General features: G+C 36.5%; 3 protein-coding genes across 5 annotated transcripts; 2 read left to right on the forward strand and 1 right to left on the reverse strand.

Moving 5' to 3' along the window:
- Positions 1 to 974: 974 nt before the first annotated feature.
- On the reverse strand, positions 975 to 9,072 carry SBI1 (Leucine carboxyl methyltransferase). Its single transcript, XM_048125727.2, has 13 exons — positions 8,857 to 9,072; positions 7,805 to 7,893; positions 7,564 to 7,700; positions 6,580 to 6,627; positions 6,260 to 6,341; positions 5,375 to 5,477; positions 5,148 to 5,268; positions 4,937 to 4,984; positions 4,164 to 4,247; positions 2,820 to 2,884; positions 1,707 to 1,758; positions 1,427 to 1,465; positions 975 to 1,334 (listed from the first exon to the last, which is right to left on the reverse strand). The coding sequence occupies exons 1-13, from the start codon at positions 8,934 to 8,936 to the stop codon at positions 1,251 to 1,253; spliced, it is 1,032 nt and encodes a 343-aa protein (XP_047981684.1). The 5' UTR covers positions 8,937 to 9,072; the 3' UTR covers positions 975 to 1,250.
- Positions 9,073 to 9,145: 73 nt separating this feature from the next.
- Positions 9,146 to 14,536, forward strand: LOC125222880 (COP9 signalosome complex subunit 7-like). Of its 3 annotated transcripts, none has more exons than XM_048125751.2 (9): positions 9,146 to 9,445; positions 10,724 to 10,799; positions 11,746 to 11,834; positions 12,799 to 12,888; positions 13,141 to 13,185; positions 13,273 to 13,343; positions 13,447 to 13,585; positions 14,039 to 14,147; positions 14,285 to 14,536. In XM_048125751.2, exons 1-8 carry the CDS (start codon positions 9,287 to 9,289, stop codon positions 14,111 to 14,113), a joined length of 744 nt encoding a protein of 247 aa, XP_047981708.1. In that variant the 5' UTR covers positions 9,146 to 9,286; the 3' UTR covers positions 14,114 to 14,147; positions 14,285 to 14,536. The 3 variants fall into 3 exon arrangements, with proteins under 3 accessions (XP_047981708.1, XP_047981715.1, XP_047981696.1); XM_048125758.2 differs by having other exon boundaries at positions 14,042 to 14,147; XM_048125739.2 differs by having other exon boundaries at positions 14,059 to 14,147.
- Positions 14,537 to 17,187: 2,651 nt separating this feature from the next.
- Positions 17,188 to 24,607, forward strand: LOC125200613 (protein ARABIDILLO 1-like). The gene is made up of 12 exons (XM_048098291.2): positions 17,188 to 17,326; positions 17,622 to 19,527; positions 19,703 to 19,861; positions 19,935 to 20,021; positions 20,149 to 20,280; positions 21,286 to 21,501; positions 22,277 to 22,371; positions 22,653 to 22,716; positions 23,424 to 23,599; positions 23,694 to 23,909; positions 24,012 to 24,096; positions 24,195 to 24,607. The coding sequence occupies exons 2-12, from the start codon at positions 18,190 to 18,192 to the stop codon at positions 24,372 to 24,374; spliced, it is 2,748 nt and encodes a 915-aa protein (XP_047954248.1). The 5' UTR covers positions 17,188 to 17,326; positions 17,622 to 18,189; the 3' UTR covers positions 24,375 to 24,607.
- The last annotated feature ends 255 nt before the right edge of the window (positions 24,608 to 24,862 follow it).

Consider the following 24,862-nt stretch of genomic DNA (forward strand, 5'->3'; position numbering starts at 1 on the left):
CTCAAATTTATTTCTTCTTTACAGAAAGAAATCTGATTTATTGTGCCACAGGCCCACAAAAGTTGTCACTCGTTCCAAATTAATGTGATAAATTAGGGTTTAATTCTGGTTTATGATCATAATAAAATAAAGATTAAAGTTATGGGTTTACTCTTTTGTATATAAACACAAAAATAAGATGCTAAACCATTCACTAGAACTAGAATAGTTTCTCTGTCAAGCTTTTAGTTTAAAGTGAAGGATCTTATTGTATTGTTTCCAAAGACAAGTATATGTATATTGTATAAGGGTCATAATTATATTTTTATATTGCTACTTTTTAGGCTTAAGCAGTAATTTGGCTGGTAAACTAGAAGAAGTTATTCTTGACATTCTGAATTTCATATGGAGTATTAAATTGAACTATTAAATATTAATGTTTAAGAATGGGACTCCAACCCTTAATCTTCCAAAATTAATTCAACCATGGAGCCCAGGGAAAAGGGTCCTTTGATTCCTCTTGTTCTGTATTGTGACAGAAGACAAGATATGGTGGAAGTAAAAGGTTGAAGTTTCTATTCATACTTCTTCTTTTGGACCCCTTACAATTAAAATTACATCATCTGTCTCTCTGTTTGGAGTATAGATTTCAAAAATGCCAAGATAGTTGAACTATGATTGGTAGAGCAACTGTTGAAGTGTTGATGTTGAAACTATACTAGAAGAATGAAATGTTTGTTTGCTCTCTTGTTTTTAGCTAAACTGAGAAACTTGTGTTACATTTCTCCAATGTATTTTAGGAAATTTTTACCCTTCAAATTATTTGTCACACGTCTTTTATTTGTTGCATGATGCCTATATGAAATAGGAACATAAAAAATTCCTAATGGACTCCTAATCAGACAAGTCATCCTTATGCTTCCTCCCAAAATAAAATGTAAAAAGAAAATAATTGTTTTCTCAATAGTAAAAGAAGAAAAAAAGAAAACCCAAAGTGACATAGAACACATGTATAGGATTAAAAATAATGTAATTGAAGAAATACAATATAGGGGAGCAATCAACTATGCAAGAAACTCTTTTTCCACAGACGATTCTGGCTTGTGGATTGACACAATCTTGAGCTATATTGGGGAGGGATATTGCAGATTAGAAACAAATTAGAGGGATCCATACACATTGTAGAAAACTCTACTAGGAAGAAAGAAACTAGTTCTGACGACCTCTCATCTCGATTATCAGAGATGAAGATTAAAAAAAGTAGTGTATTTTCACATAGAGGGCGCGGTTGTGGATGCAGTGGGGGAACCTGTTGCATGCTCCTCGTCGGGGAAACCAAATTCTTTGAATATACCCTGCAAGAACCAAAACGATGCACCCACTGAGCATCATACACAACTTAAGGGGTCGAGGAATCATATCTCGGTGAAGAGGCATACAAACATACCATTGCATCATTGATTGCACAAGTCACACAATAATGCTCCTGCAATAAGCAATGAGGTATTATGAACAGGTATAAATATGTTCGGTATTAAAGACATTTGTGGAACGTGATCTTTGGGCATGTCAAAAACACACAGAAATCTAGTTCAGACTACTATTGTAATTATATAAAAAAATATCTAAAATAAGGAAGAGGCAAAACATTGCACCACTGTATTCAAAAGAAATCATTTCTGACATATGGTTATTTGACATAAGTAAAAAAGTGAAAAGATGCTTGCCTGCATCATGTACCACTCTTCAAACTCATCGAACAATTCCAACCGTTCAATCCTATTCCAGGAGATAAGAATTATTAAAAGAGACCATTGATGCATACAAGAAAGTTAAAAAGGGTAAACAGTTGCTTGAAAGTAAATCATGGATCTGCAAAAGTACTTGATCTTTTAAGATTTATAGAAGGCACTTTCTGATAATCGATACATTCATAATGAAAGGGGGGAAGGTTTAACTGAAACTTTTCAGCCAATTGACAGTCCTACTCCTAGTTCCAGGTGGGAGTGGAGAAGGGTGCTAAAGGTGGTGAGGCGTGAATATTTGTAACCAGGCCTCGAAAAAGGTGGATGCCCAGATTCATTTAACTCAAGAAACCTAAAGAAAGATGCCTCCTTATCTCCTACTACAACCCAAAAGAACATGTTTCTTTTTATGTTTTTATTAACTTGGCTCTTGCCACACTCAGGACACACCCATTCTCCTCCCAAAAGAACTCTAATTAGATTCCCTGAATGGAAGCTTTTTTTAATGCCGAAAATGGGAGAAACGGGTTTGGAAACGAGTCACTTCAAATAATGAGATGCGAATTAAAGATGCATCATAAGTGAGACGCGAAACTGAATCGCGTCAGAGTAATTCACGTCTCATATGTGGCGTGATACAGTTCACGTCTCACTTGCAAAGCATTTTCAATTTGCGTCTCATTAACTGAAGTGACGTGATTCCCCCATTTTCGGAAGTAAAAAAAGAGCTCCAATTTAGGGAAGCTAATTTGTGCATGTAACCCAAATGAGAAATTCATCGTGATGATGAGGGTGGCAGGTCTAGGTCTGAGGTATGAACGGATGTCAAATTTGCTTTAGGACATAACTTCACTGCGATACACGCATGATCCAGGCAAGGTGATTATTGAATTAATAAAAAAAAGAGCTTGTAAGCTGTAAAAAGTTGAAAAGCCTAATAGACCTAGACTTAATAAAATTACATTATAGCAACAAACAAAGGTATAATTGCCTCAAAGAAGTAAGAAACAGTTAATATAGCATTAAGATATTCGTAATAGGACTCAGCAGTTTTCTAGCAATCACAGTTCTATCAATAGATTAGGCAACATATACCTGCTTCTTTCCTGGGCATCAATAAATGTGCTGTAAACTTTCAGCATATCCCAAGCAACAGCTCTCTATGAGACCCCAACCAATAGATGGATAAGATATAAGAAAACAGAAAAAATCTAAATTGTACAAAGAAGAAAACGGAAAGTATCTAAATTGTACAAGAAGAAAACAGAAAGGATCATGTATTTCATAAAAATTGGGGGATAAAAATGATTTCTTCATCTTAACAAAAAAAAAAACAGAAAAAATAAGAGTAAGCTGTGATATGTTCGCTAAATAAATCCTCATAATTATAAAGAAATGACATTCGAAGTCTAAGCAAGTTCATGGAGATACACATACAAGAGCCATGTCTATCCAATAGAGTTTATGCATTATATGACTTAATTTAACCAGAGGCAAAATTATATACTAATGCTGCCATAAGCAAGCAATCATGAGTAACACTTCTGTAAAATACTTTTCAGTAATAAAACCACAACCAATTTATATACTACAAGATATGTCCCAGGCAATATCTCCATGATTAAGAAGAAGTCAAATATCTACAAGTCCACCCTGAAAAAATATAACTTGGCAGTGGTTCATTCTTTCATCATAGAGCAGCAGAAAAACAAATGTATTTCTTAGAAGATTTGCACCCACCTTCCCTCTATGGCTAACTAAATAATAGAGATTCACAAAACCAAGTTACAGTTACTTTTTCTGATATTCCATATCCAGTTTCTTGGCAGCTTGTGTTGTTGCTACAACTGTGGTATCCATTATTTCAGTCTCCAACAATTATTCCAATGATTACAAAGAGGGAGTAAGTAGAACAAAATAGATTGGGATCGTGACCAAGAAACACTAGTTTTTCTTGGTGGGGCAGAAATAATATGTTCTCAGCTTTATATTAAAATTCTGAAAGCACACGCCTTTCTGACATGTTGAGGCTTAAATTAAATCCCATCTATCTAAAATCTAAATAAGGCAGATAAAATGATACTGTAGCAAGGCAATACTCATTTTCATCTCGTTCAGATAGATTTTCAACCTAAGACATTCCAAAAATTGCATCCAAGCCAGTCAAAGCTACAATAATTTGTGCTTTTCATAACTAAGATACTCCAGATCACTGAGATAACAAATTAAGCTATGATTTCTTTAACTTTCCGTTTAACAACGTAAGACTGTTAAATCAGATAGGATGAGGTCCAAATATGATTCAAATTGGTTTTCGTAACTTTTATGTAAATACTTCAGAGTTTGTGCCTTCATCTGCATAGCAGGAGAGGCAATTTCTTGACATCATATTATATATAACTTGGGACCCAGACAGGTTGTGCCATAAAGAGATCATACCTGCCATCCTTGATCAAGAAAAAGTTTTTCCTTCGCCTGCAATGTCGGTGTATCATGAAGGCTTAATAATCCGCATCCTCGACTCTGAGATGAAAAAATATCTCAATTAAATGCCACGTTGTTCACAATATCTTGAGGCAGGACGTCTCAATTTACTTTCATCTAAAATAAATGAGTCCCCATGAACATGACATTGTTAAATTCAATGAAACAGAGATAAGTCGGGGATAGAGACTTCACAAAAAGGAAAGAAAAAGTATTAGCACAATTTACAATTAAAATGGATAACAATATGCTACCATGAACATAGGTGCACAAAAGGAGTACCCCATGCAATAGTATATCTAAGAAACAATGTGCAAGGAGACCAGTCTGACCACAGAATCTTATAAATCATTACTGAAATATGAACATTTTTGGTCTCAACTCATAAGCATTATGGATCTCCCGAAAATGCAAAAAATAAAAAAATAATAATAATGAAAAAACTATAGGCAATACTTTGATTCGACATCTTCAATAGTTCAATTGAAGGATAGTAAAAAACTATTGACTAAACTGTGAGACTTGTAGGAACCTGATGCTTGAAATGAAAACTATTTGATGTCAAATTACAACTAATTACTGGCTGCAAAATCTCATACTAATTTGAAGCAGAATATTGGCCAAAACTGACGGTTCAGAGCAGCCACTTAAGCCAAATAAATACAAAGAACAAAAATTGGCTCCACCTATACAAGGGTGATTAATATTACAAGATAATGAAACACTACCTCCAGGTTCATTATCATCTGTTGCCCAAAAGCATCATTAGGATGAATCTGTTGGAATGTGAAACATTTTGTCATGCCATTGTTGACCAAATAACCAAAGACAGGAGAATATGATAAAATAAGAGGACAAGGTAGAGCAAGTTTAATATATTAAAACTAATAAAATACAGCAACATATAAGATTTAAAAAGAATGAAAAATCTCCCCCAACCTGCTCATACAAGAAAAATGCCGCAGTAGAAAAAGTTCTAGACGCCCAACTAACAACAGAACGGCTTGATTCTGGATCCAAGTATATTAGAACGCATTCTGCAATTATAAAAGTTGGCAAACTGAAAATAGCATTAGAACTAAACAGCTGAATTTTCAAATTTTTTATGTGGTTCATGGGGAGTGTGTGCAGTAAATGAAAATAATTGTCAAAGTATATATGCATACCTAGGGTCCATATCAGCCAAAGAAATCATATCGTCAAGTTGTTGTATATCACGCAAGTCAACAGGGAGGAGTTTGTAGTGATCTCCAGACACTTCCCCTTTCTCTGAACAAATTCAGGATTGAATTTTATTTTTAAAAAAGCATAACCACACACAATCTTCTATATCAGTACCAAAATGACACATCACATTAAAGAAAGATATAAAACAAACAAGTGTCATATTTAGTCGTAAACTCACATAACCTAAACTGACACAAAATCATAAATAAGCTATCATGTACCCTAATAGTTAGAAGTTTGAACAATAGAGATTCACTCAAAAGAGGCCCTTTTAGCCAAGCCTCAGATGTTATAATTATGAAATAAGATAATCAAACTTTAACTATTCACACAGTTCATCTCGCAAATACAAGTCAACTCTAGGAGGCTTCCATAATATGTATTTACATTCTTAAGAAATTACAATAACGTTTTGTGGCTCCTAAACAAATAAAAGGTAACAAAAACCAGAAAATATGTTATTTGTTTACAATAAAGTTTCAAAAATCCTTAAGGAGGTAGTACCTATTGCCCCAACATCTACCAACACTATACTGGAGAACGAGCTTTTAAAGCAGAACTATATTCTAAGCAAAGCCAGAAGGTACTCCACACCAAACATAGAAAAATGACAAGGGGAGAAATGAAAGCATTTTGTTCACTAGAGTCTCATGATTTGTAGTAACATATATAATGCTTGCTCGTTTTCTTGTACAGGTTCCATAACAAACTATCGCTAAATCTTTTTGACTCGTTAGGGGACAAAAGCAGGGCTGGATTATCAGTTGTTTCTTGAAAAGATCTGAAATTTCTTAAGGTCAAAGTATTGCATAATATCCCAATACCTTGAGAGATCAATGCAGCTTCACCAACTTTGCCTCTCAGCTCAGATGAGTTTTCAATGATAGCAGCTTTCTTACTTGTCACCTAATAAATGCAGCACCATGATATGAGAACAGAGAGCTGCCAGATAAACTAAACGTCAAGAGTTTAAGAGATGGATTTCATTTCTATTACAAGAAATAAAGCATCAAGGGTAGTAATACAATTCAACTCTGAAGCATAGTGGCAGCGTCTCCTATTCTTCCAGAGATATGTTCGCTTATGTTCTACTTAAAAAGAACATAATGGGAGAGGAAGAGAGGGGAGAACATGAAATCTCTACCTCTTTGAAATCTAATTCCACGTATAAATGAGGCGCATTCCCTTCATCCTGTAAGCAAACAGAAATGGTTCAATGGAAAAATCATGGCAACTAATTGCATCTGAGATATAATAAAGAGTTGTTTATAGCTGACTTTTTAGCATATTTTATTTTATAGCTTCAACTTTGATTTGATCTTGAGTATAGTCTGGGCTTTGAGAAAATTTCAATTATACCCTAGTTAATAAAACTTGACGCCGGCATATGACTGGGATGATTATCCACCTAAAAACAGTGTCATTCATGTTCACATCATCAACATAAAAACTGCAACAATGTAAAATACGGTATCATTTTCTTCACCTTGAATCAAAATGAGGATCGGTTCTTCTCCATGAAAAATGAACAAAAGCGATTAGGAATGCAAAAACCAAAAAACCCAACTCCCACCCTGTAATGTCTGAATCATCATACTAGAATACCAACGAGACGATGACTCTTTTATTTGATGAAATGGACACGAACGACATAGTTCTCTATAGAGGTGAAAATTTAAAAATTCACCTCATTTTACTTATCAGTTATCACCCCAGTCACAATTTCGGTGCCAGTCTGACAGATAATTTTATCGAGCTACAATTGAAAACTTTCTCAAAGTTCAGACTATACAAAAAATAAATCAAAGTTAAGACTATAAACTGAAAAAGGCTGAAAGTTCAGGCTATAAACTATAATTAAACCCATAAATTATTAGCAATTACAAACAGATGAAGTGCAGCTACTAAAGCATCAGAAGGTGTATCAAGAAAGACAGCTAAGACTAAATGATAGATGTGATTCATGTGAACAGTATAACTAACTGATAGATGTGATTCATGTGAAAAGTATAACTAACTGATATATGTGATTCATGAGAAAAGTATAAGTGGTGATATACTAGTTGAAGGATCCTTCCAGTAATTAGTAACAAGAAATAAATAATATCTCACATGAAAACTCAAGCACCTGCAACTGAAAATATGTAGTATCAAAGCCAGCCCCAAGTGACAATATTTGCTTCTTGCCTTTCTCTTCCCCATTTATCTTGCAGTCAAGAAATTTATAGAGAAGCTTCCGGAGAGCTGAATAACGAGCAAAGTACCCTAAAACATAATTTGCAAACAAAATCATGAAAACTGAAATGCAACAGACCTTGAAGTAATAAGTTTGAAAAATTAGGAAGCTTTAGGTGAAATCCAAACCATACCACGATTTATAATAGGGGATCTCCTGATGGGCCTTCTAACAAACAAATGAATGTAGTCATCTGTCATGTATCCCTTTTTAACGCAAGACCTTGTTACAGAAATCAGATAGCATTAGCAGCGTAGGGCAAGGTAGAGCTACGGCCTACCGGTATACTCAATGCAGTGGGTCTTTATAGAAATGAAGTTTCGAAAACCATATCTGAAATCTGAAATGGGGCTAAAGGAGCACTCATAATATCATGACACCATGGATGGCTTACTTTTTCAATTTGAACATTAAAGGAGGGATGTGTGTATTGTGTAGTATAAGTTAACCAACTTATAAGGGGAGAAAGAGACAATGGTACAATTTAATTCAGATGGGCACTCCTACTACCTAGGAGAAGTTCCACGAGTACCGGAGATAAGCACCAGTAAATTGTTGTGAAAGACTATGCCAAACAAGTGAGGAATGATGCACTTAAGGAAAAACGAGAAGGAATAGTACACTACAATTCAGCTTTATGCTCCTACTACCTAGGAGAAGTTTGGAGAAAACAAACCATAAGAACCAGTAATGTTACATACTACATGACTAATTGGAATTAACCCTCCATATTCACGACCCCCTCTCCCCCCTCGAATTCTTAACCTGAACCGGCTACATAGTAACAAGGCCACAAGAAGAGTGACCGAATTACACCGGTCAACATCTCCCTCGTCTTGATTGTTAACAATTGGCCCCACCTTTAACCAAACTAGTTCAAATCAAAAGCTAAATTGCTTCAGTTTTACCATGACAAGTTAAGTGTATTTGAGGGAGAAAAATTGAGGTAATGGCAATCATCATTTGCCCTTGGAAATGATAAAAAAATACTAATACGCATCAAACTTGACCAATCCAACCAAAAATGAGTGGAAATAACAAACTACGGAGTAGTACAAATTTAATCGCCTTCCATATCGTTTAATACGCAGTTCCCCCGCAAAAGTCGCGTGCAAACGGATAAAACTTTGCATCTCGTAAAAAATGGAAAGAGAAGGCAACATAAGAGGAAAGAGAGGAGCTTACAGCTTGCTAGCGGAGGCGTCGTCATTGGTGGCTTGAACCGCCTTTCTATTGCTCCGCCAATCCGCCGCCGGTTTCGCCATGAAATCAAATATCAGAGGAAAGAGGAGAATGAAGATTGAGAGGAAGAAATTATAAAATGAGGTTTAAATTGGTTCAAATTTATACTCCATATATATTCAAAGTTAAAATTTGGGGCTTTTAAATTCGTAAATTTAAAATATGTAAATATTTTTATTTAATAAGTAGGAAATAGAATAAATAAAATATTTTGCAACAGTAAAGCAGAAAAAGAGATTCATTGCATTCTACAAAAAAATAAGAAGGGGGGCCTTTAAATCCATAGAAACCCATCCCCAAATCCTAAACTTTGATCCCTCAAACCCTAGATTCTCGCTGTATTCGAGTAAAGAAGCAACCAATTTCGTTGAAAATGGACATTGAAGAAAGGCAGGCGGATCACATAGACTATTTTGTGAAGAAGGCTTCGACTCTGAAGGGCCCGGCACTAGCAAACGTCGTCGTCGAGGCCACCTCGCACCCCTCCCTTTTTGCTTTCTCCGAGATTCTCTCAGTTCCCAGTGTTCTCGAGGTATGTATAGCTTCTTTTAGGATTAGTGGTGCTTTCCAGTCTCCATTCAAGATTTAATTTTTAGTTTTGCTAGTGAGGTTTGAAAGGTTTCGCTTACTATGATTTTGGTTTAGTGGGGTTCAAGGTTAGTTTTTTCTTTCTTTCTTTTTTTTTTTGTATTTTTAATGTTTGTTTATGAGGAAGTAGTTGCAGAATATGACTTTGTATTAGTTTGTCAAATTTTCTTGTAATTTGTTGCACTGCACCTTTTGTGCTTTGTGGAATTGTCCCTTGTCTTGCAAATTGTTGCTAGGAGTTGATAGGAAGGAGAGTTGGGCCCTTATATGATATTCATAATGTAAGTTAATAGGGGGATTTGTTATTATAAAATGGTGGAGAAATGTGCACTTTTGCAGAGTTTGAACAATGACATGGGTCTTGCTTGCTGATAAAACTGCAGTAAAAGCTGTGATTTTTAAGAGTTATGATTGAAATTGCTTGTGTTTTCTTTATCTGTTTTTGGGCGGGGGAGGGGTCTTGGTTGGAAAAAAAGACATATTGGTGTCTGACGGAGTGTTTGTGGAGGCAAGGTTAGATGGCCAGTCGAGCTGTCTCTACCAAATCAAAGTCTTAATCACCTTTAATACATAGAGCCGGAGGAAGGATGGAATCACGGCATCATCTTGTCTACCACGTGCAAAAGTCTCTAACGAGTAGTATTTTAATAATCTTGATTTCATTTGTGTCATGTTTGCTCTCCTCTATATACACATATATAATTTGAAAATGTATATTTCTTTGATGTGTAAATTCCTTCCGTCAACAAAATGTATACAGCCATTTCTTTTGGATGTCCACAAAAAGTAAACTTTTCGTTTTAGTACATGTCTCAACCTTATAAACATAGCTTATTACAAAAAGAAAAAAAAAAACACATTTTGCCTACACAGTGAGACCTTTAGTAACTTCACTGGCTAAAAACACAGCTGCAACTATTTCTTTAAATGTGTGCCAGTCAAATGTTGTATACCATTCGTGGATGGAGGGAGTATGTCCAAAGAGAATAATGGTGCAATAAGGTAGTGAAAATGTGGCTGATGCATAGAGAGATATATACTTCTAAACTCACATACTCCAATAAAATTAAAATCGATCATAAGTGAAAAGGGATAAGAAAAGAATATTTTGTTATAATAGTAGTTTCTAGTAACAGCCTGTGGTTTTGAGTTGACAGTTGCTAAAACCTAAATAAAGCTTGTTTTACTTTGAAGTTCTTAATCTGTGAATATATATGTGCAGCTTGAAGGAACTGAGAATAGTGCCTTCCTTGATTTGCTTCGCATGTTTGCACATGGTACCTGGAGCGAATATAAGAGTAAGACTCGTTCTCCTCATATAACCAATTTGACAAGGGTATAGATGTCACCCAAATTGCATGATCTCTTCACTATGTTGTTTCCTTCGTGAAAGTTATTGCACTTTATTGTCCGTGCTCCGTGTTGGATCACTGATAATCGCCTGTTTTCTGGCTAAAGTTAATTGGGCTGCAGATATCATCTGGATTGACTGGGTGTGTAATTTCCTTTTATGTTTCATTCAGGGAGCTTGTATTGATCGTCAGATAAAATCTTTTTGTGCTACTGGTGCTTTAGTATTGATGATCTGGATGTCTTGCATAGGTTAGGGATGCTCACACCATGATAACACTTGCACACTGAGCAGTAATGTACTCTTCAAAAGATTCTCATTGTTTGATTATTTAACATACTCTACAATCATACCTGATTCTGGAAACTGCTTCAAAATAAGTACTCGCCAGTTGAAATCCTACTCTTTATAGGACTAGAAGCCTCTGGTCTGCTTCAAAATAAGTACTCGCCAGTTGAAATCCTACTCTTTATAGGACTAGAAGCCTCTGGTCTGCAGTTCATAAATGTGCATACAGTGGAAACACGTGCACTAGAATTCATGCAGTCAGGCTGAATGTTATTTGAAAAAGACAATCCAGAGAACTCTGCACAATGAAATTTAGTACTGCTTGCAAGATGTATACACCTATTATTTAACTAACAGCATCTGGGCATTCCTATGTTTCTGTTACTTCTCTTCAACTGGCCTATAGTGTCATTATCAGTGGGGTTATTGCTAGTGGGTGTACAATGCCTTAGAAAAAGGAGAGCCTTCTACTGAATGTTGGCAGATGCTTTAGCTAGAGCTTCATATGTTTGAATTATGGTGCTTACACTGGAAAGTTCTCCCTTTACATATCTATAGATGGCGTTTTTTGCTTATCAGTTTTACATTCTTATGTCATGTGGCAGATTCTGCTGGCCATCTTCCAGAATTGGTTCCTGATCAAGTTCTCAAGCTGAAGCAGCTGACTGTGCTTACTCTGGCTGAGACAGACAAGGTAGCTTCTCATGCATTGTCTGAGTGTAAGTGGGTATCACAGACTTTAGTTAGTAGTCCCTCCGTCCCACCGAAGATGACTCACTTTCCTTTTTGGTTTGTCCCAACCAAGATTACTCATTACTAAAAATAGGAACGTCTTTATCTCTACTTTATTCTCTCCACTCAACACACAAAATTAATTTGCATAAAATCCCGTGCCGCGCCCAAGGAAGGGGTCATCTTCCTTTGGGCGGAGGGAGTAATAGATATCTTCTACCTCATTTCATTGTCAGTTATCACTTCTTCTAAGTGAATATATTACTCTCATCCTCGAATTAGTTACATTACGTTTTTTGGGTTTGATCTAGAAGAAAGTCCTAGTGGTTTGATATGTCAGTCATTATTATATACTCCCTCCGTCCCATAATAGATGTCACACTTTCCTTTTTAGCTTGTCCCATAAAAGATGTCACATTTCCTCTTTTGGAAAAAGTTCTCTCTCACATTAATATATATAGACTATATTCTCTCTCCACTTAACACACAGAATAACTATCTCCTAAAATCTTGTGCCATTACCTGCGTATGTCATCTATTATGGGACGGAGGGGGTATATAAATATTCACGTCAATTTGGAATTTGAGGATAATTTATTTTAAAGAAGTTACAAAAGTGGCGCAGTGTTCTGAAGAGTCCATTGGATACATTCCGGAACTACTACTTGTTCATCTTTTACCACTATTTCCTATGCAATTTTACTCCGTGTGTATAAAAAGATTGTCTTTTTGTATAAATATGCGTCACCAGCCCATTTTGACTATTTTTTCTTTGGAACATGCTAGATGATGCAATTTTTGTGTGTTTAAGAAAATTTGTTATTTCTTTGCTTGACAATGACATATTTTGCTGAGATATACTGGAGGCTGTTTTTCAAGTGATGTAACTGCTATTGTTTGAATCTCTGATGTCCCCATTCCCCTAGGTATTGCCATATGATACATTGATGCAGGAGTTGGATGTTTCAAATGTTCGTGAGTTGGAGGATTTTGTCATCAATGATTGTATGTATGTGGTAAGTGTTTACGCTTTCTGTTCCAGAAAATGTACATTTAATGGTACTTTATTTCTGAGATGAACTTGCCGCAATAAAAAAATTTCTGTTGTTTGAGACTACCCTTTCCACACTTTTGTTAGCCATCTTTCATTTTTCTTTGTGAGTTTCTTTGTGCTTCCTGTTCGAATAGCATGCATTAGCTTGTTATCTTCAGTGTGAAGTTGGTGAGATGAAATTTCAATGCTGATGTTCTTGGTGTTTACACGGCAGGGGATAGTTAGAGGAAAGCTGGATCAGTTGCGAAGATGCTTTAAGGTCTCACTCTAATAACATAATTCACGCGTCTAGTAGCTTAATGTTTGACTGGTGGATTGTTAAATCATTCATCTTTTGGACCTGTAGGTGCAATTTGCAGCTGGGAGGGATATCCGACCCGGACAGTTAGGCAGCATGACTGACATTCTAGCAAACTGGTACATGTTTCTCCCTGTGAGATTTGAATCTCAAAGCTGATTTATTCTTGTACTAGTTTTAAATTCCAAATGTGTAAGTGACTCTTCTTTGGCTATATCTTAGGCTGACTACATCAGACAACCTTCTTGTCTCAATTAAAGAAAAGATCAATTGGGCAGACACTATGGGTGAGATGGACAAGAAGCATAGGAAGGAGACAGAGGATAGGGTAGAAGAAGTGAAGAAGACACTATCCATGAAGGTCTGTTAGAGTAACCTTTTTTCGTAAAGAATGTACTGCTCTGTGTTTCATGAGGTTGTTTCCTTCATAGTTCATGACACAATACTTGTAGCCTTCATAGAAACCTGAATGCCTATTTGAACAGTATATGATTTGTTCTGGAGGCCTGGGGTGAAGTGACGTCTTTCTTGTCCTGTAGTTTGAAATAACTTAAATGCTTCGTGACTCGTGAGTCCAATTTCCTAATGGGATTGCTTATATGATAAGTTGTAACCATTAGTTGCGAGTTGATTCAATCTCAGCTTTAGCCAACTTAAACAGTTGTTAAGAGTGGTGATTACTTGCATCTTTCTTAATAATACTTCAAAGGATGCCCGTCTTAGTAAATCTTTTAGATGTATAACTGAGGTTAAGCTTTTGTGTTATATCTTGTATACATCTTTGGTCGATGTTGTCTTACTTACATTGTGGCAGAAGTTACGAACTGTGAGCAGGCAGCCATTGACTCCCGAGGGCATGAAGAGAACTTTTCTGAACTTGGTGGAGTAATGGACTATGACCATGATCGTAACCGGCCAAAGAGGTAGCCGCCATACTTCTATTATCTCAGGCTTCTGCTATGAATGTTATTATCGTCGTTAGCCTTCACAACTAGAGAACGTTATATATTCTTCGTTACCAGCTGTCTCCACTATCCAACTGTTTCAAACCCATGTGCAGGAGACGACATCCCATAGGTTGAGGAGATAGAACTGAGAGAGGGGTACTAGGCTACTCACCATTTTGCATTCAGGTCCGCTCGTGGAGATGCGGTGATCCCCGTGCCATTCTTTCTCAGCTCCGTTTTAGACGGAGCCATTTTTATTATCTATTAGCCTATTGCAACATCTCTCATTGTGTAGAACAGTTGCTGTCATAAACTTATGTGTGGATATCTTTTATTCAATTAATTCATTTCTTATGGCAGCCTAATTGTCTTTTCAATTCACCAAATATCAGTTTTGTGATTTGCAAATTTTGATTTTTCTAGTTACTTTGAATAAGTTATCAACACGAGTAGCTTCCATTTTGGGAAGGCACACATTTGTGATTGGATCAATTGCATAAGCACATCATGATTGTAACAAAGTAACTTTGGTTTTGGAAATAAAGTAAGCTTTTCAGTTGATGATATGATAAGTTGGAATCATTAGATTGGGAGTTGGTTTCTGTCTCAGCTTTGGCCAAATATACGGATTAAGTGTGATTACTTATCCTTGTTAGCAAAACTCCTTTTAAGTTTTAATTATGCATAATTGAGGTAAGGCTTGTACTTGCATTTACAGAGTTCATCTCGATTTTAAAGAACTTCGTTAATGAAAGGGATATTGGAGACTAATATCTCGAACTTTCTAAAATTTGTTTTTTCACTAACATTAACCTTGACATAATACACGAACCTAAATAGTTGTTGGAATTTTCCACCAGCGACAAAATCTGACTGCGTTAAAATGAGATGAATAATCATATATGGCTTCTAAGGACTTTGTCATCACATCATTACCATTTTTCAGTACTAACATTATCTGATATGATGTGATGGCAAATGTGATGTCGGATTCCTTCGCCGATTTAAAAATTGAACAACTATTATCTCCGTCCACAAAAATAGACAGAGTTGTAAATGACACGGGTTTTATGCATAATTGGTAGAGAGAGAGAATGTGGTGGAAATATTATTAGTGGATTGTGGGGTCCACATTTAGAATGATTTGTATGGGTAGAATATGTTTAAAAGTTTCCATATTTAGAATGGTCTAATTTTGGTGGACGGCCTAAAATGGTAAAATTAGCCTATTTTTTGTAAATGGATATAGCATTTAAGTTCGTGATATTATATGATAAATTTAAAATTCTTAGGAAAAAATAAATTTTTGAAAAGTTTTATGATATTATATATCAATGCTCCTTAATGAAAATACACATTTATAGACAAACACAATGACTATTATTCTTGCACCTACCGAAATTGAAAATACACATTTATAGACAAACACAATGACTATTATCCTTGCGCCTTCCATTTCGCTACACAACTTTTTGCATCCCTATCGTATATCTTCGATTTCCGATTATCTCATAGAATGATATCCTAATATTTACAAGTTAATTCATGAAAATAAATATGATCTAAAACGTAAATATACATAAGAGTATAATTGAAAGAAAACATGGATCCTAAGCATGCTTCTAAGGATTAGAATATAATAATTTATGATATTTAGATCTTATCTTTGTAGGTGTGGATTTGCTACTCACACCAAGCCACCAAAAGAACTATAAACCTTGCATCTTCTAGCCATTTCCCTTATTATAAGTTTGAATAATGTGTGGCCATCTATTTGTCAAACTCTTATAGCCTCGGAAAAGAGAAAATATCACATAAGGAGAGATGTCGATGATCTCAAAAATCCTTTCAGACGAGGGCCAAAATTGCTAGAATTATGAACTGTGGATATGTGATTTGATTTTCCCTTCCCTATTTATGTGATTCACACGTCTCTCGTTCCAACTGCGACAATCACGATCGTCGTGATTGCAGTAGACTGTTTACCATGCCTTTTCTGAAAGGCTCTTTGGGTTACCTCAAAGCCTTCTTAGGCCAAACAACAAAACATGGAGAAAATACGTGAAAACAACAAAACATGAGTAAAAAGCCTAAATCCACCGGTGTGGGACAAAGTTCTGGTGTTCAAATAGGACGAAACAATGAAAAAAGTTGCACTTAGGGCCAACCCACTGGGTTGAACAAATAAGAATAGTAAATAGAGAGAATCAAATTAGGTCCAAAAATTCATAATAACTAATTTTAGAAGAGGGGCAAAGTTTCATACAATCACTCCTTGCTCCACTTGTTTGCTTCTTCTTTTCACGCTTCTCCCTTCATCTCCAAAACAGATGAGGCTCAAACTCCTTTTGAGTTAATCACAAATCCCTAGGACAAGGATGTGGGAAACTGACACATGAGCTCTGGATCTTCAACTTAATTGCCATATACTTAGTACTCCGCCCTTAATGATTCTTGATATTATCAGTGTTACTCATCGCATGTCTCTAGTTCCAACTACGACAATCACAATTGTCGTGATTGTAGTAGAGAATTTCTTCCATGCATTTCTTAAAAGACTCTTTTGGTTGGCCGAAAGCTTCTTGGGCCTACAAGCAAAAATGCATGAAGGCAACAAAACATAAGGAAAAGGCCTGCCAGGGGATAAAAACTAACGAAAACTTGGGAAATTGACATAAGACTTGATGTCATAATTAAGTCAGATACTATTCTGTATATTATTCCCATAAATTACTCCATGTGTATAATTTTATTTCTTATGTAAAATTAAATGTGTTCTAGCTTAGGAATAATTGTTGAATGTAGTCTTAATCAAATTTATTTTTTTCAGTAAAAATATGGATTCTACATTGAGTCCAAATCACTACCAATTTTTGGTCATTTGTTAGCTTTTCTTTTAGCATGCTTTTAAATACTATTGTAGTATTGTTTTCGTTACTATTTCACAAATTTTCCATTTATAAATAGAAGTAGCACATGCTACAATATGTGCTTTACAAGCTATTGAAAAAAAAAGTTAGGAAAAGTTTAATAAAACACACCACAAGCCAATGAGCTGTGCGTAGATATATAACAAAATACTATGATGATTGCATTGCATTACATTACATTACAATTACATTCATCTCATCTGTGATTGAATGCCACCTCAAAAGGTAAATTTCTTTTCATCGCCTCTGGTTTTAGATTTCCTACAATTCAAACGCACCAGAGAGAGAGAGAGAGAGAGAGAGAGAGAGAGGGCTGACCAAGTTGCGTGAAGGCTTTGTCTTTGCCTTTTCTCACATCTTTGATTTATTACTAGCCTGAATTCTGTCATACCCTCAGCCCATTTTTTCTTCTCTCTCTGTGTGTATATATAAATTATAGCAATCAGTAAAAGCTTTCGTCTTGTGCCCATCCGTATCTTGTTTTTCATCTGGTTATATAATAAATACTATATATGTGTAGGTTTAGACGAACTTTCTTGGATGCAATTCGCTTCAGGAGGCCACAGATTTGATGCCCAGATGAAGAAAGGAGATTAATGGTTTTCAAGGGTTTTGAAGGAAAAAGCAATTGAATTGCATTTTGTGATTGGGCATATACGCCATCAGTTGGCCTCCTTCATCTTGCATTTCATCACAAACAAATATAGGCTTTGATTAAGGATTTAGTCAGTAAGTTCACGATTAGGGCATTCCTGCTAGGTTAACTTTTGGATTGAACTAGTTTCAAGATTTTGGTTTTGATAGGAGTTCATCTCCAATTGATGAGCATATGCTTGTTAGTCAGTAGTGTGTGAAAGATTGTGCCTTTTTCAAGATTGAGCATTGTGGTTTATTAGAATGCTGTATTGGTCTTGACTGAGTGGTGTTGCTGGTAGAAGAGTTGAAATCAATCGAGAGGAAAGAGGTCGTGAATCGGGTGCTGTTTCTCTGGTTATTAGCAAGCTTTAGATGTCGGGATTCAGTGCATAGAATCTGTTGTTGTGGCCTTTTAATTTGTATTTAGATCTCCTGGTGAGGCTAAATCAAGTATGAGTAGAAGAGTGCGGAGGAAGGTTGTGAGGAGGGGCAAAGAGAAAGTGGGTATCCCTGAGATTGAAGAAACCACGGCTTTGGATGTGAAAGATGTGCTTGATTGGATTAAATTACCTGATGATACAGTAATTCAGCTTTTCTCATGTTTGAACTATCGTGACCGGGCTAGTCTGTCATCAACCTGCCGGACATGGTGGAACCTAGGTAAATCTCCTTGTTTGTGGCAGGAATTGGACCTCCGGCCACATAAGTTTGATTCTGCTGCCGCTTCATCACTTTCTCCAATGTGTGTGAATCTTCAGAAGCTTCGGTTTCGAGGTCCTGAATCTGCTGATGCTATCATAGCTCTTCAGGCTAAAAATTTACGTGAGATCAATGGAGACTATTGCAGGAGCATGACTGATGCAACACTCTGTGTGCTTGCAGCTCGACATGAAGCACTAGAGTGCATTCAAATTGGGCCGGATTTCTGTGAGAAGATCAGCAGTGATGCTGTAAAAGCAATTGCGATTTGTTGCCCACGGCTGAGAAAACTTGGGATCTCAGGTATTCAAGAAGTGGATGCGGATGCTATCAATGCTTTAGCTAAGCATTGTCCGAATTTGACAGATATTGGGTTTATTGACTGCCGAAAGGTGGATGAGACTTCCCTGGGAAATGTTGCTTCGCTTCGCTTCCTTTCAGTTGCTGGAACAACTAATATAAAGTGGAATTTGGTAGCACAACACTGGGGTAAGCTGCCCCACCTGATAGGGTTAGATGTTTCTAGAACAGATATAAGCCCAAATATAGTTTCAAGACTCTTCTCATCCTCAATTAATTTGAAGGTCGTATGTGCCCTAAATTGCCAGGCACTTGAGGCGGATTCGACCTTTATCTCTAATAACAACCATAGGGGCAAAGTGCTGCTGGCTATCTCCACCGATATTCTTAAAGGAATCGGTAACCTATTTGTCGAGACTCAAAGGAATGACAAGAATATTTTTCTGCACCGAGAGAATTCTAAGAAGGATAAAAAGTTAGATGAGATCTTGAATTGGCTGGAGTGGGTCATTTCCTATTCACTTCTACGTATTTCTGAGAGCAATCTACCTGGTCTGGATAAATTTTGGCTTGATCAAGGCACAAGTTTACTACTTAGTTTCATGCAGAGCACCCGCGAGGAAGTTCAAGAAAGGGCAGCCACGGCTCTTGCAACATTTGTTGTTCTTGATGATGAAAATACTAATATTGACACTGGAAGGGCAGAAGCAGTTATGCGTGATGAAGGCATATGCCTTCTTCTAAACCTTGCCCGATCATGGCGTGAAGGACTTCAGTCAGAAGCTGCTAAGGTAAAGTTTATAGTGTAGGAGCTTTATGGATTAGAATATTAATGCTCACAATTTTCTTCCTTCTTTGGCAAAGGCACAACCTATAGGGGTTTTTGATAATCATGCATCAAGTCTTCAAGAATTATTGTATTGTTAGACAAAATTCATGCTTTAGTTGTATTTATTTTACATGTAGGCCATTGCAAACTTAGCAGTGAATGCTAAGGTTGCGAAAGCTGTGGCGGAGGAAGGAGGCATCAGTGTTATTGTAAAGCTTGCAAGGTCTGCAAACAAATTAGTTGCAGAAGAGGCTGCAGGAGGGCTCTGGAATCTTTCTGTTGGTGAAGAATACAAGGTTTCCTTTTGGGTTTTGTCTTTTTGAATTTGAAGTTTTTTTTTTCAAGTTCTAATATAAGTATTGTATTTAGGGTGCCATTGCTGAAGCTGGTGGAATAAAAGCTTTAGTGGATCTTATCTCCAAGTGGTCACGGTGTACTGGTGGTGAAGGAGTCTTGGTATCCTCCACAGTTGTTTGATCCTATTCCTATTTGCACTTGTTTGTGCTGTTGTAGTGTCCTGAAATGGAACATAAGCCTTAGGTACTAAAACTTGAGTTCTGGCTGATTGCTTGATTGATTTCAGGAACGTGCAGCTGGTGCACTGGCAAATTTGGCTGCAGATGACAAATGCAGCATTGAAGTTGCTTCGGTCGGTGGCATACATGCCTTGGTGACACTTGCTCGAAATTCCAAGGCTGACGGAGTGCAAGAGCAGGTGGATCTGTGTTGTATACAATGCCCATTAGTTATTGGTACTTTTTGAAAATCATATTCTTTGCTGAGCTGTTGTTGTAACGTTTGCTTAGGCAAAGCTATATTCTAATTGGTACACCCAGTGAGCTGTTTACAGCACTGTTTCCTCCTTCATAAAGTATCCAAAATAGTACTACTAACAAACAAATCTAATTCCTTAGATGAACTTCCTAGATTAGTAGGGTGGTTTCAAGGAATCCTCAGTTGATACTGGAGTCACTTTTTAAATGACTGATGAACTCATGCTTAATATGCCGTGGCAGTATTTGTACACAGTTTGCTTATTTTCGTTTCTTTTGTCAATCATCTTTAGCTAGTTTTGCCTTGAGGAGCAAGTTGCCGGTTTTAACTAAACAGTCACGACTTAGTAAACTGTGCCTGAACGTGTGGACTGTGGTTGAAGAAAATTACTCCATCCATCCCTAAATAATAGTTCAATTTTTCCTTTGGCACCTCCACAAAATTAGTCATTTTCCATTTATAGACACTACCCCACATCATGATTACCTTAATATATCAACTTATTTACACTTTCTACCACATGGCCCACCACTTTTTTTTACTCACAATACATTTATTAATTATCACTAACACTACCTTCAAGGTCTTCACTCACAATACGCTCAACCATTTTTGTGAAAACCTGTGTTGCTCCCCATTATACCTATTGTTTGGGAATTGGGGAAGTATTACATAATCCATCTAATATAATCTTTGAGGGTCATCCAGAACCTCATTTTAACCGTTTCTACCTTCCAGTCTTCATTTAACACTACTAATTCTGTTTTGCAACTTAATGGATCGTATCTTCTGAAGTGTGTCAATTTCTAGTCTATTTCTTAAGTGAGCTTAAGATGTCATTCAAATATTTTTCAGATGCCACTTTAATATCAAACATTCACCATCCAATGCAGAAAAGGATCTTTTTGCATGCTTCTCACTTGTATCTTTTGATTCTATTGTCCAGGCTGCTAGGGCATTGGCAAATTTGGCTGCCCATGGGGATAGCAATGGTAACAATTCTGCAGTAGGACAAGAATCTGGAGCTCTTGATGCTCTTTTGCAACTTACTCGATCACCAAATGATGGTGTCAGGCAAGAAGCTGCTGGTGCCTTATGGAACTTATCATTCGATGACAGAAACCGAGAAGCAATTGCTTCAGCCAATGGAGTTGAGGCATTGGTATGGCATTTTTTTTTCAGTTTTCTTATGACCTTGTTGAATCATTTCTGGAAAACCTATAAAGTTATGGGTGAGGATGCATGTGTATGTGTATTCGACTATTAGTGCTTTAGGGGTGAGGATGTATTATGTGAAAGCTAGCTGATACAGAACCTATAAAGTTTTCATTGTGGTGTCATTATGTTAATTTCTCTACAAATTGTAAGGTAGTGACATTATTGAAACCTTTCAAAGGCTGTATTGAAATTGTAAACTGAGTCAAAGTTCATGAAATAGATTTCACTTAACCAAGTGAACTTCAATCTACTGTTTCAAAACTTGTCATTGTTAGGATCTGTAGTTGAACCTGAACTTTAACCTGATTTTTTAGATAGAACACATTTTGCTTTTATATAGGATGCTACTGTATAATATTTTATCTTGTGTATGGCCCATAGATAAGGGATCTTACTGTTGGTTTTGCGGATCTGTTTTTCCTTCCACCTTTGAGTTTTTCACAATTTTCTTATTCTAACATCTCATTCCATTTATGCTCGTGCATGCAATGTGTATGGAACTGCCAATAGAAGAACATGTGTATGGAACTGCCAATATAGTTCTTCATAGTTTCGAGCTTTCCATATTGGTACCTGTATCACATGATACCAAATACCAAATACCAAGTGGCTGAATATGCATTCATATTCAATTATGCATCCATTTCTTGCTTTAACATTTTAGTCGGAAAGATAAATTTTTCATCTCAATCGACTATTAAATTCTTGTCCTGTTCTAGGTTGCTCTAGCAAGTTCCTGTTCAAACTCTCCTCATGGCCTTCAGGAGAGGGCTGCTGGTGCTCTCTGGGGATTGTCTGTGTCAGAAGCAAATAGGTATGTGCTCGTATAACTTTCTTTTGTTGATATTTCTACTTTTAATGATTAAATAAGTGTAGGTTCAGGTTATCGATCAATAACAATTTATTTGTAATCCGACAGATTTGATTATGTATTGAAGACTGCCAATGGTTCACTGAATCCGTTCTTTGCTTCTTTTTTCTTCTAAACATTATTGAGATGTTCAATCGATCGAAATTAACTAAATATGTTTATTTATATGCTGGCCACACATAACTTATTTGTCTTTTTTTATTTTCTCTTTCCCCTTGTAATAGCATTGCTATTGGTCGTGAAGGAGGCGTACCTCCACTAATAGCGCTTGCTCGATCAGATGCTGAGGTATGTTTACCAAAAATAATCAGTGGAGAATTTAAATACTTGTTGGTCTAATTAGTTTTCCATGTGACATCGACTTGCTTTTATGAATGAGTGATAACCATAATCCGAATTTTTATCTTGATGAGGTCAACATGTTTTATCAGGTATACTTATGTTAGTCATTTTTACTAAGACCCGTCATTAGAGAATGTTTTGCGTATTATGTATGATTTTTTTAATGGAAAGAGTTTTTGGTTGATATACAATATTCATTATTATTGATTTTTTTTCTAGAATGCAAGGCTTCGTTATCATTTGGGGTGTTGAGTTACCTCCTAATGGTCATGTATCTCTTTCAAGATTGTAACATCATAACTCCGTGTTACGAGATTGCATGTCACATGCTTATTTAACTTAATTTGGCCAATGAAATTGGCAATATATATTAACCTCTCTCCATACTGTGCATGGAATGATAAGGTCTTCTTCTATCACCAGCATCATAAGAAACTGTTATTATGTACACTTTGTTTAAATCTTTGCAATGTTTCTTCTCTTAACTGTTACATTAGTTCAAATCTCGAACATGGAAATTCTCATAACTACCAACCATACCTTCAGAGATATTGCTAATTCATTTTCCACTAGTATCGAAGTATTCTAGGTTGATACCGTTTACCAAAGTGTCTTGATTTTTTATACTTAAATTGGTGTGTTCTAACTCTCAGGACGTGCATGAGACCGCTGCAGGAGCTCTCTGGAATCTTGCTTTCAATCCTGGCAATGCTCTACGCATTGTGGAGGAAGGAGGAGTACCCGCTCTTGTCTATCTTTGTTCTTCTTCTGTATCGAAAATGGCGCGCTTCATGTCTGCACTCGCACTGGCCTACATGTTTGATGGAAGGTATGCAACTACACTTTTAATTTGAAAAGGTGCATAAAAAAGTAGAAATTTTTTTTATAAAAGCAAATATGTTTAATGCTTTTGACCTATGCAGAACGGATGAAATTGCCCTTTCGGGGACACAAAACATACCCAAGAATGTGAACTTAGATGGTTCAAGAAGAATGGCCATGAAGAACATTGAAGCTTTCGTCATGACATTCTCTGACCCTCAAGCGTTTTCAGCTGCTGCCGCATCATTAGCCCCTGCCGCTCTGGCTCAAATAACTGAATCGGCTCGCATTCAAGAAGCAGGCCATCTCAGATGCAGGTGCACTCTCAATCCCTGTTTGAAGATTTATCATCTCTGATTCCAATGTTATGTGACAATTTATCTCTTACATGTCTGATATTTTCCTCGTTGGTGGCACAGCGGATCTGAGATTGGAAGATTCGTTACCATGCTGCGAAATCCTTCCCTCACACTGAAGTCGTGTGCTGCATTTGCTCTCCTTCAGGTAGACGAACAAACAACTCTCGATTTTCATTTTTTCCAAAATAGAAAATTCAGTAGTGCAACCAACACTTGATGATCTGAACTTGTTTAATGTGGCAGTTTACGATTCCCGGAAGCAAGAATGCAATGCATCATGTGAGCCTTCTCCAGAACAGTGGAGCTTCACGAGTGCTGCGTGCAGCAGCAGCAGCTGCAGGTGCTCCACTCGAAGCTAAAATATTTGCACGCATTGTTCTAAGAAACCTGGAGCAGCACCAGACGGAGTCGTCCTCCCTCTAAAAGAAATGGAGCAGCAATCATCCACCATGGATAACCATTTACTAGTAATAACGTCGGTTTTTCTTTTCTTCTGTATCTTTTTGAGGGGTGAGAGGGATGTTAGAATGTTGAAGATGAGATGATGTAGTTTGTTGGGATGGATCTGTATTGTATAAAGGCTACTGTCCTTGCTTTGGTTTTTTCTTTTAATACTGGTTTTGGATTTCTATGGAAATATATTGCATCATAATGTAGTTTTGGTGTCGCACTATAACTATATCACTACTAAATTAATTCGTCCATTTTTAATTTCTCAAATCTAATACTTCCTCCGTCCATGAAAATAGACCCATTTGTGGATAATATGAGTTTTGATAGAAAAGAAAATGTGTTGATTTTTGCTAGAAAAGAAAATGATTCCATTATAAGGGAACATAGTGAAATGACAAAATGACTCAATTATTGTGAAATTGAGAGAGTACACTGTTTTGGTTGTTCCAATATTTCCT

The sequence above is a fragment of the Salvia hispanica genome, chromosome 2 (genome assembly GCF_029641045.1).
Source record: "Salvia hispanica isolate PSC_SH4W2 chromosome 2, Shi_PSC_v1, whole genome shotgun sequence".
Taxonomy (NCBI): domain Eukaryota; kingdom Viridiplantae; phylum Streptophyta; class Magnoliopsida; order Lamiales; family Lamiaceae; genus Salvia; species Salvia hispanica.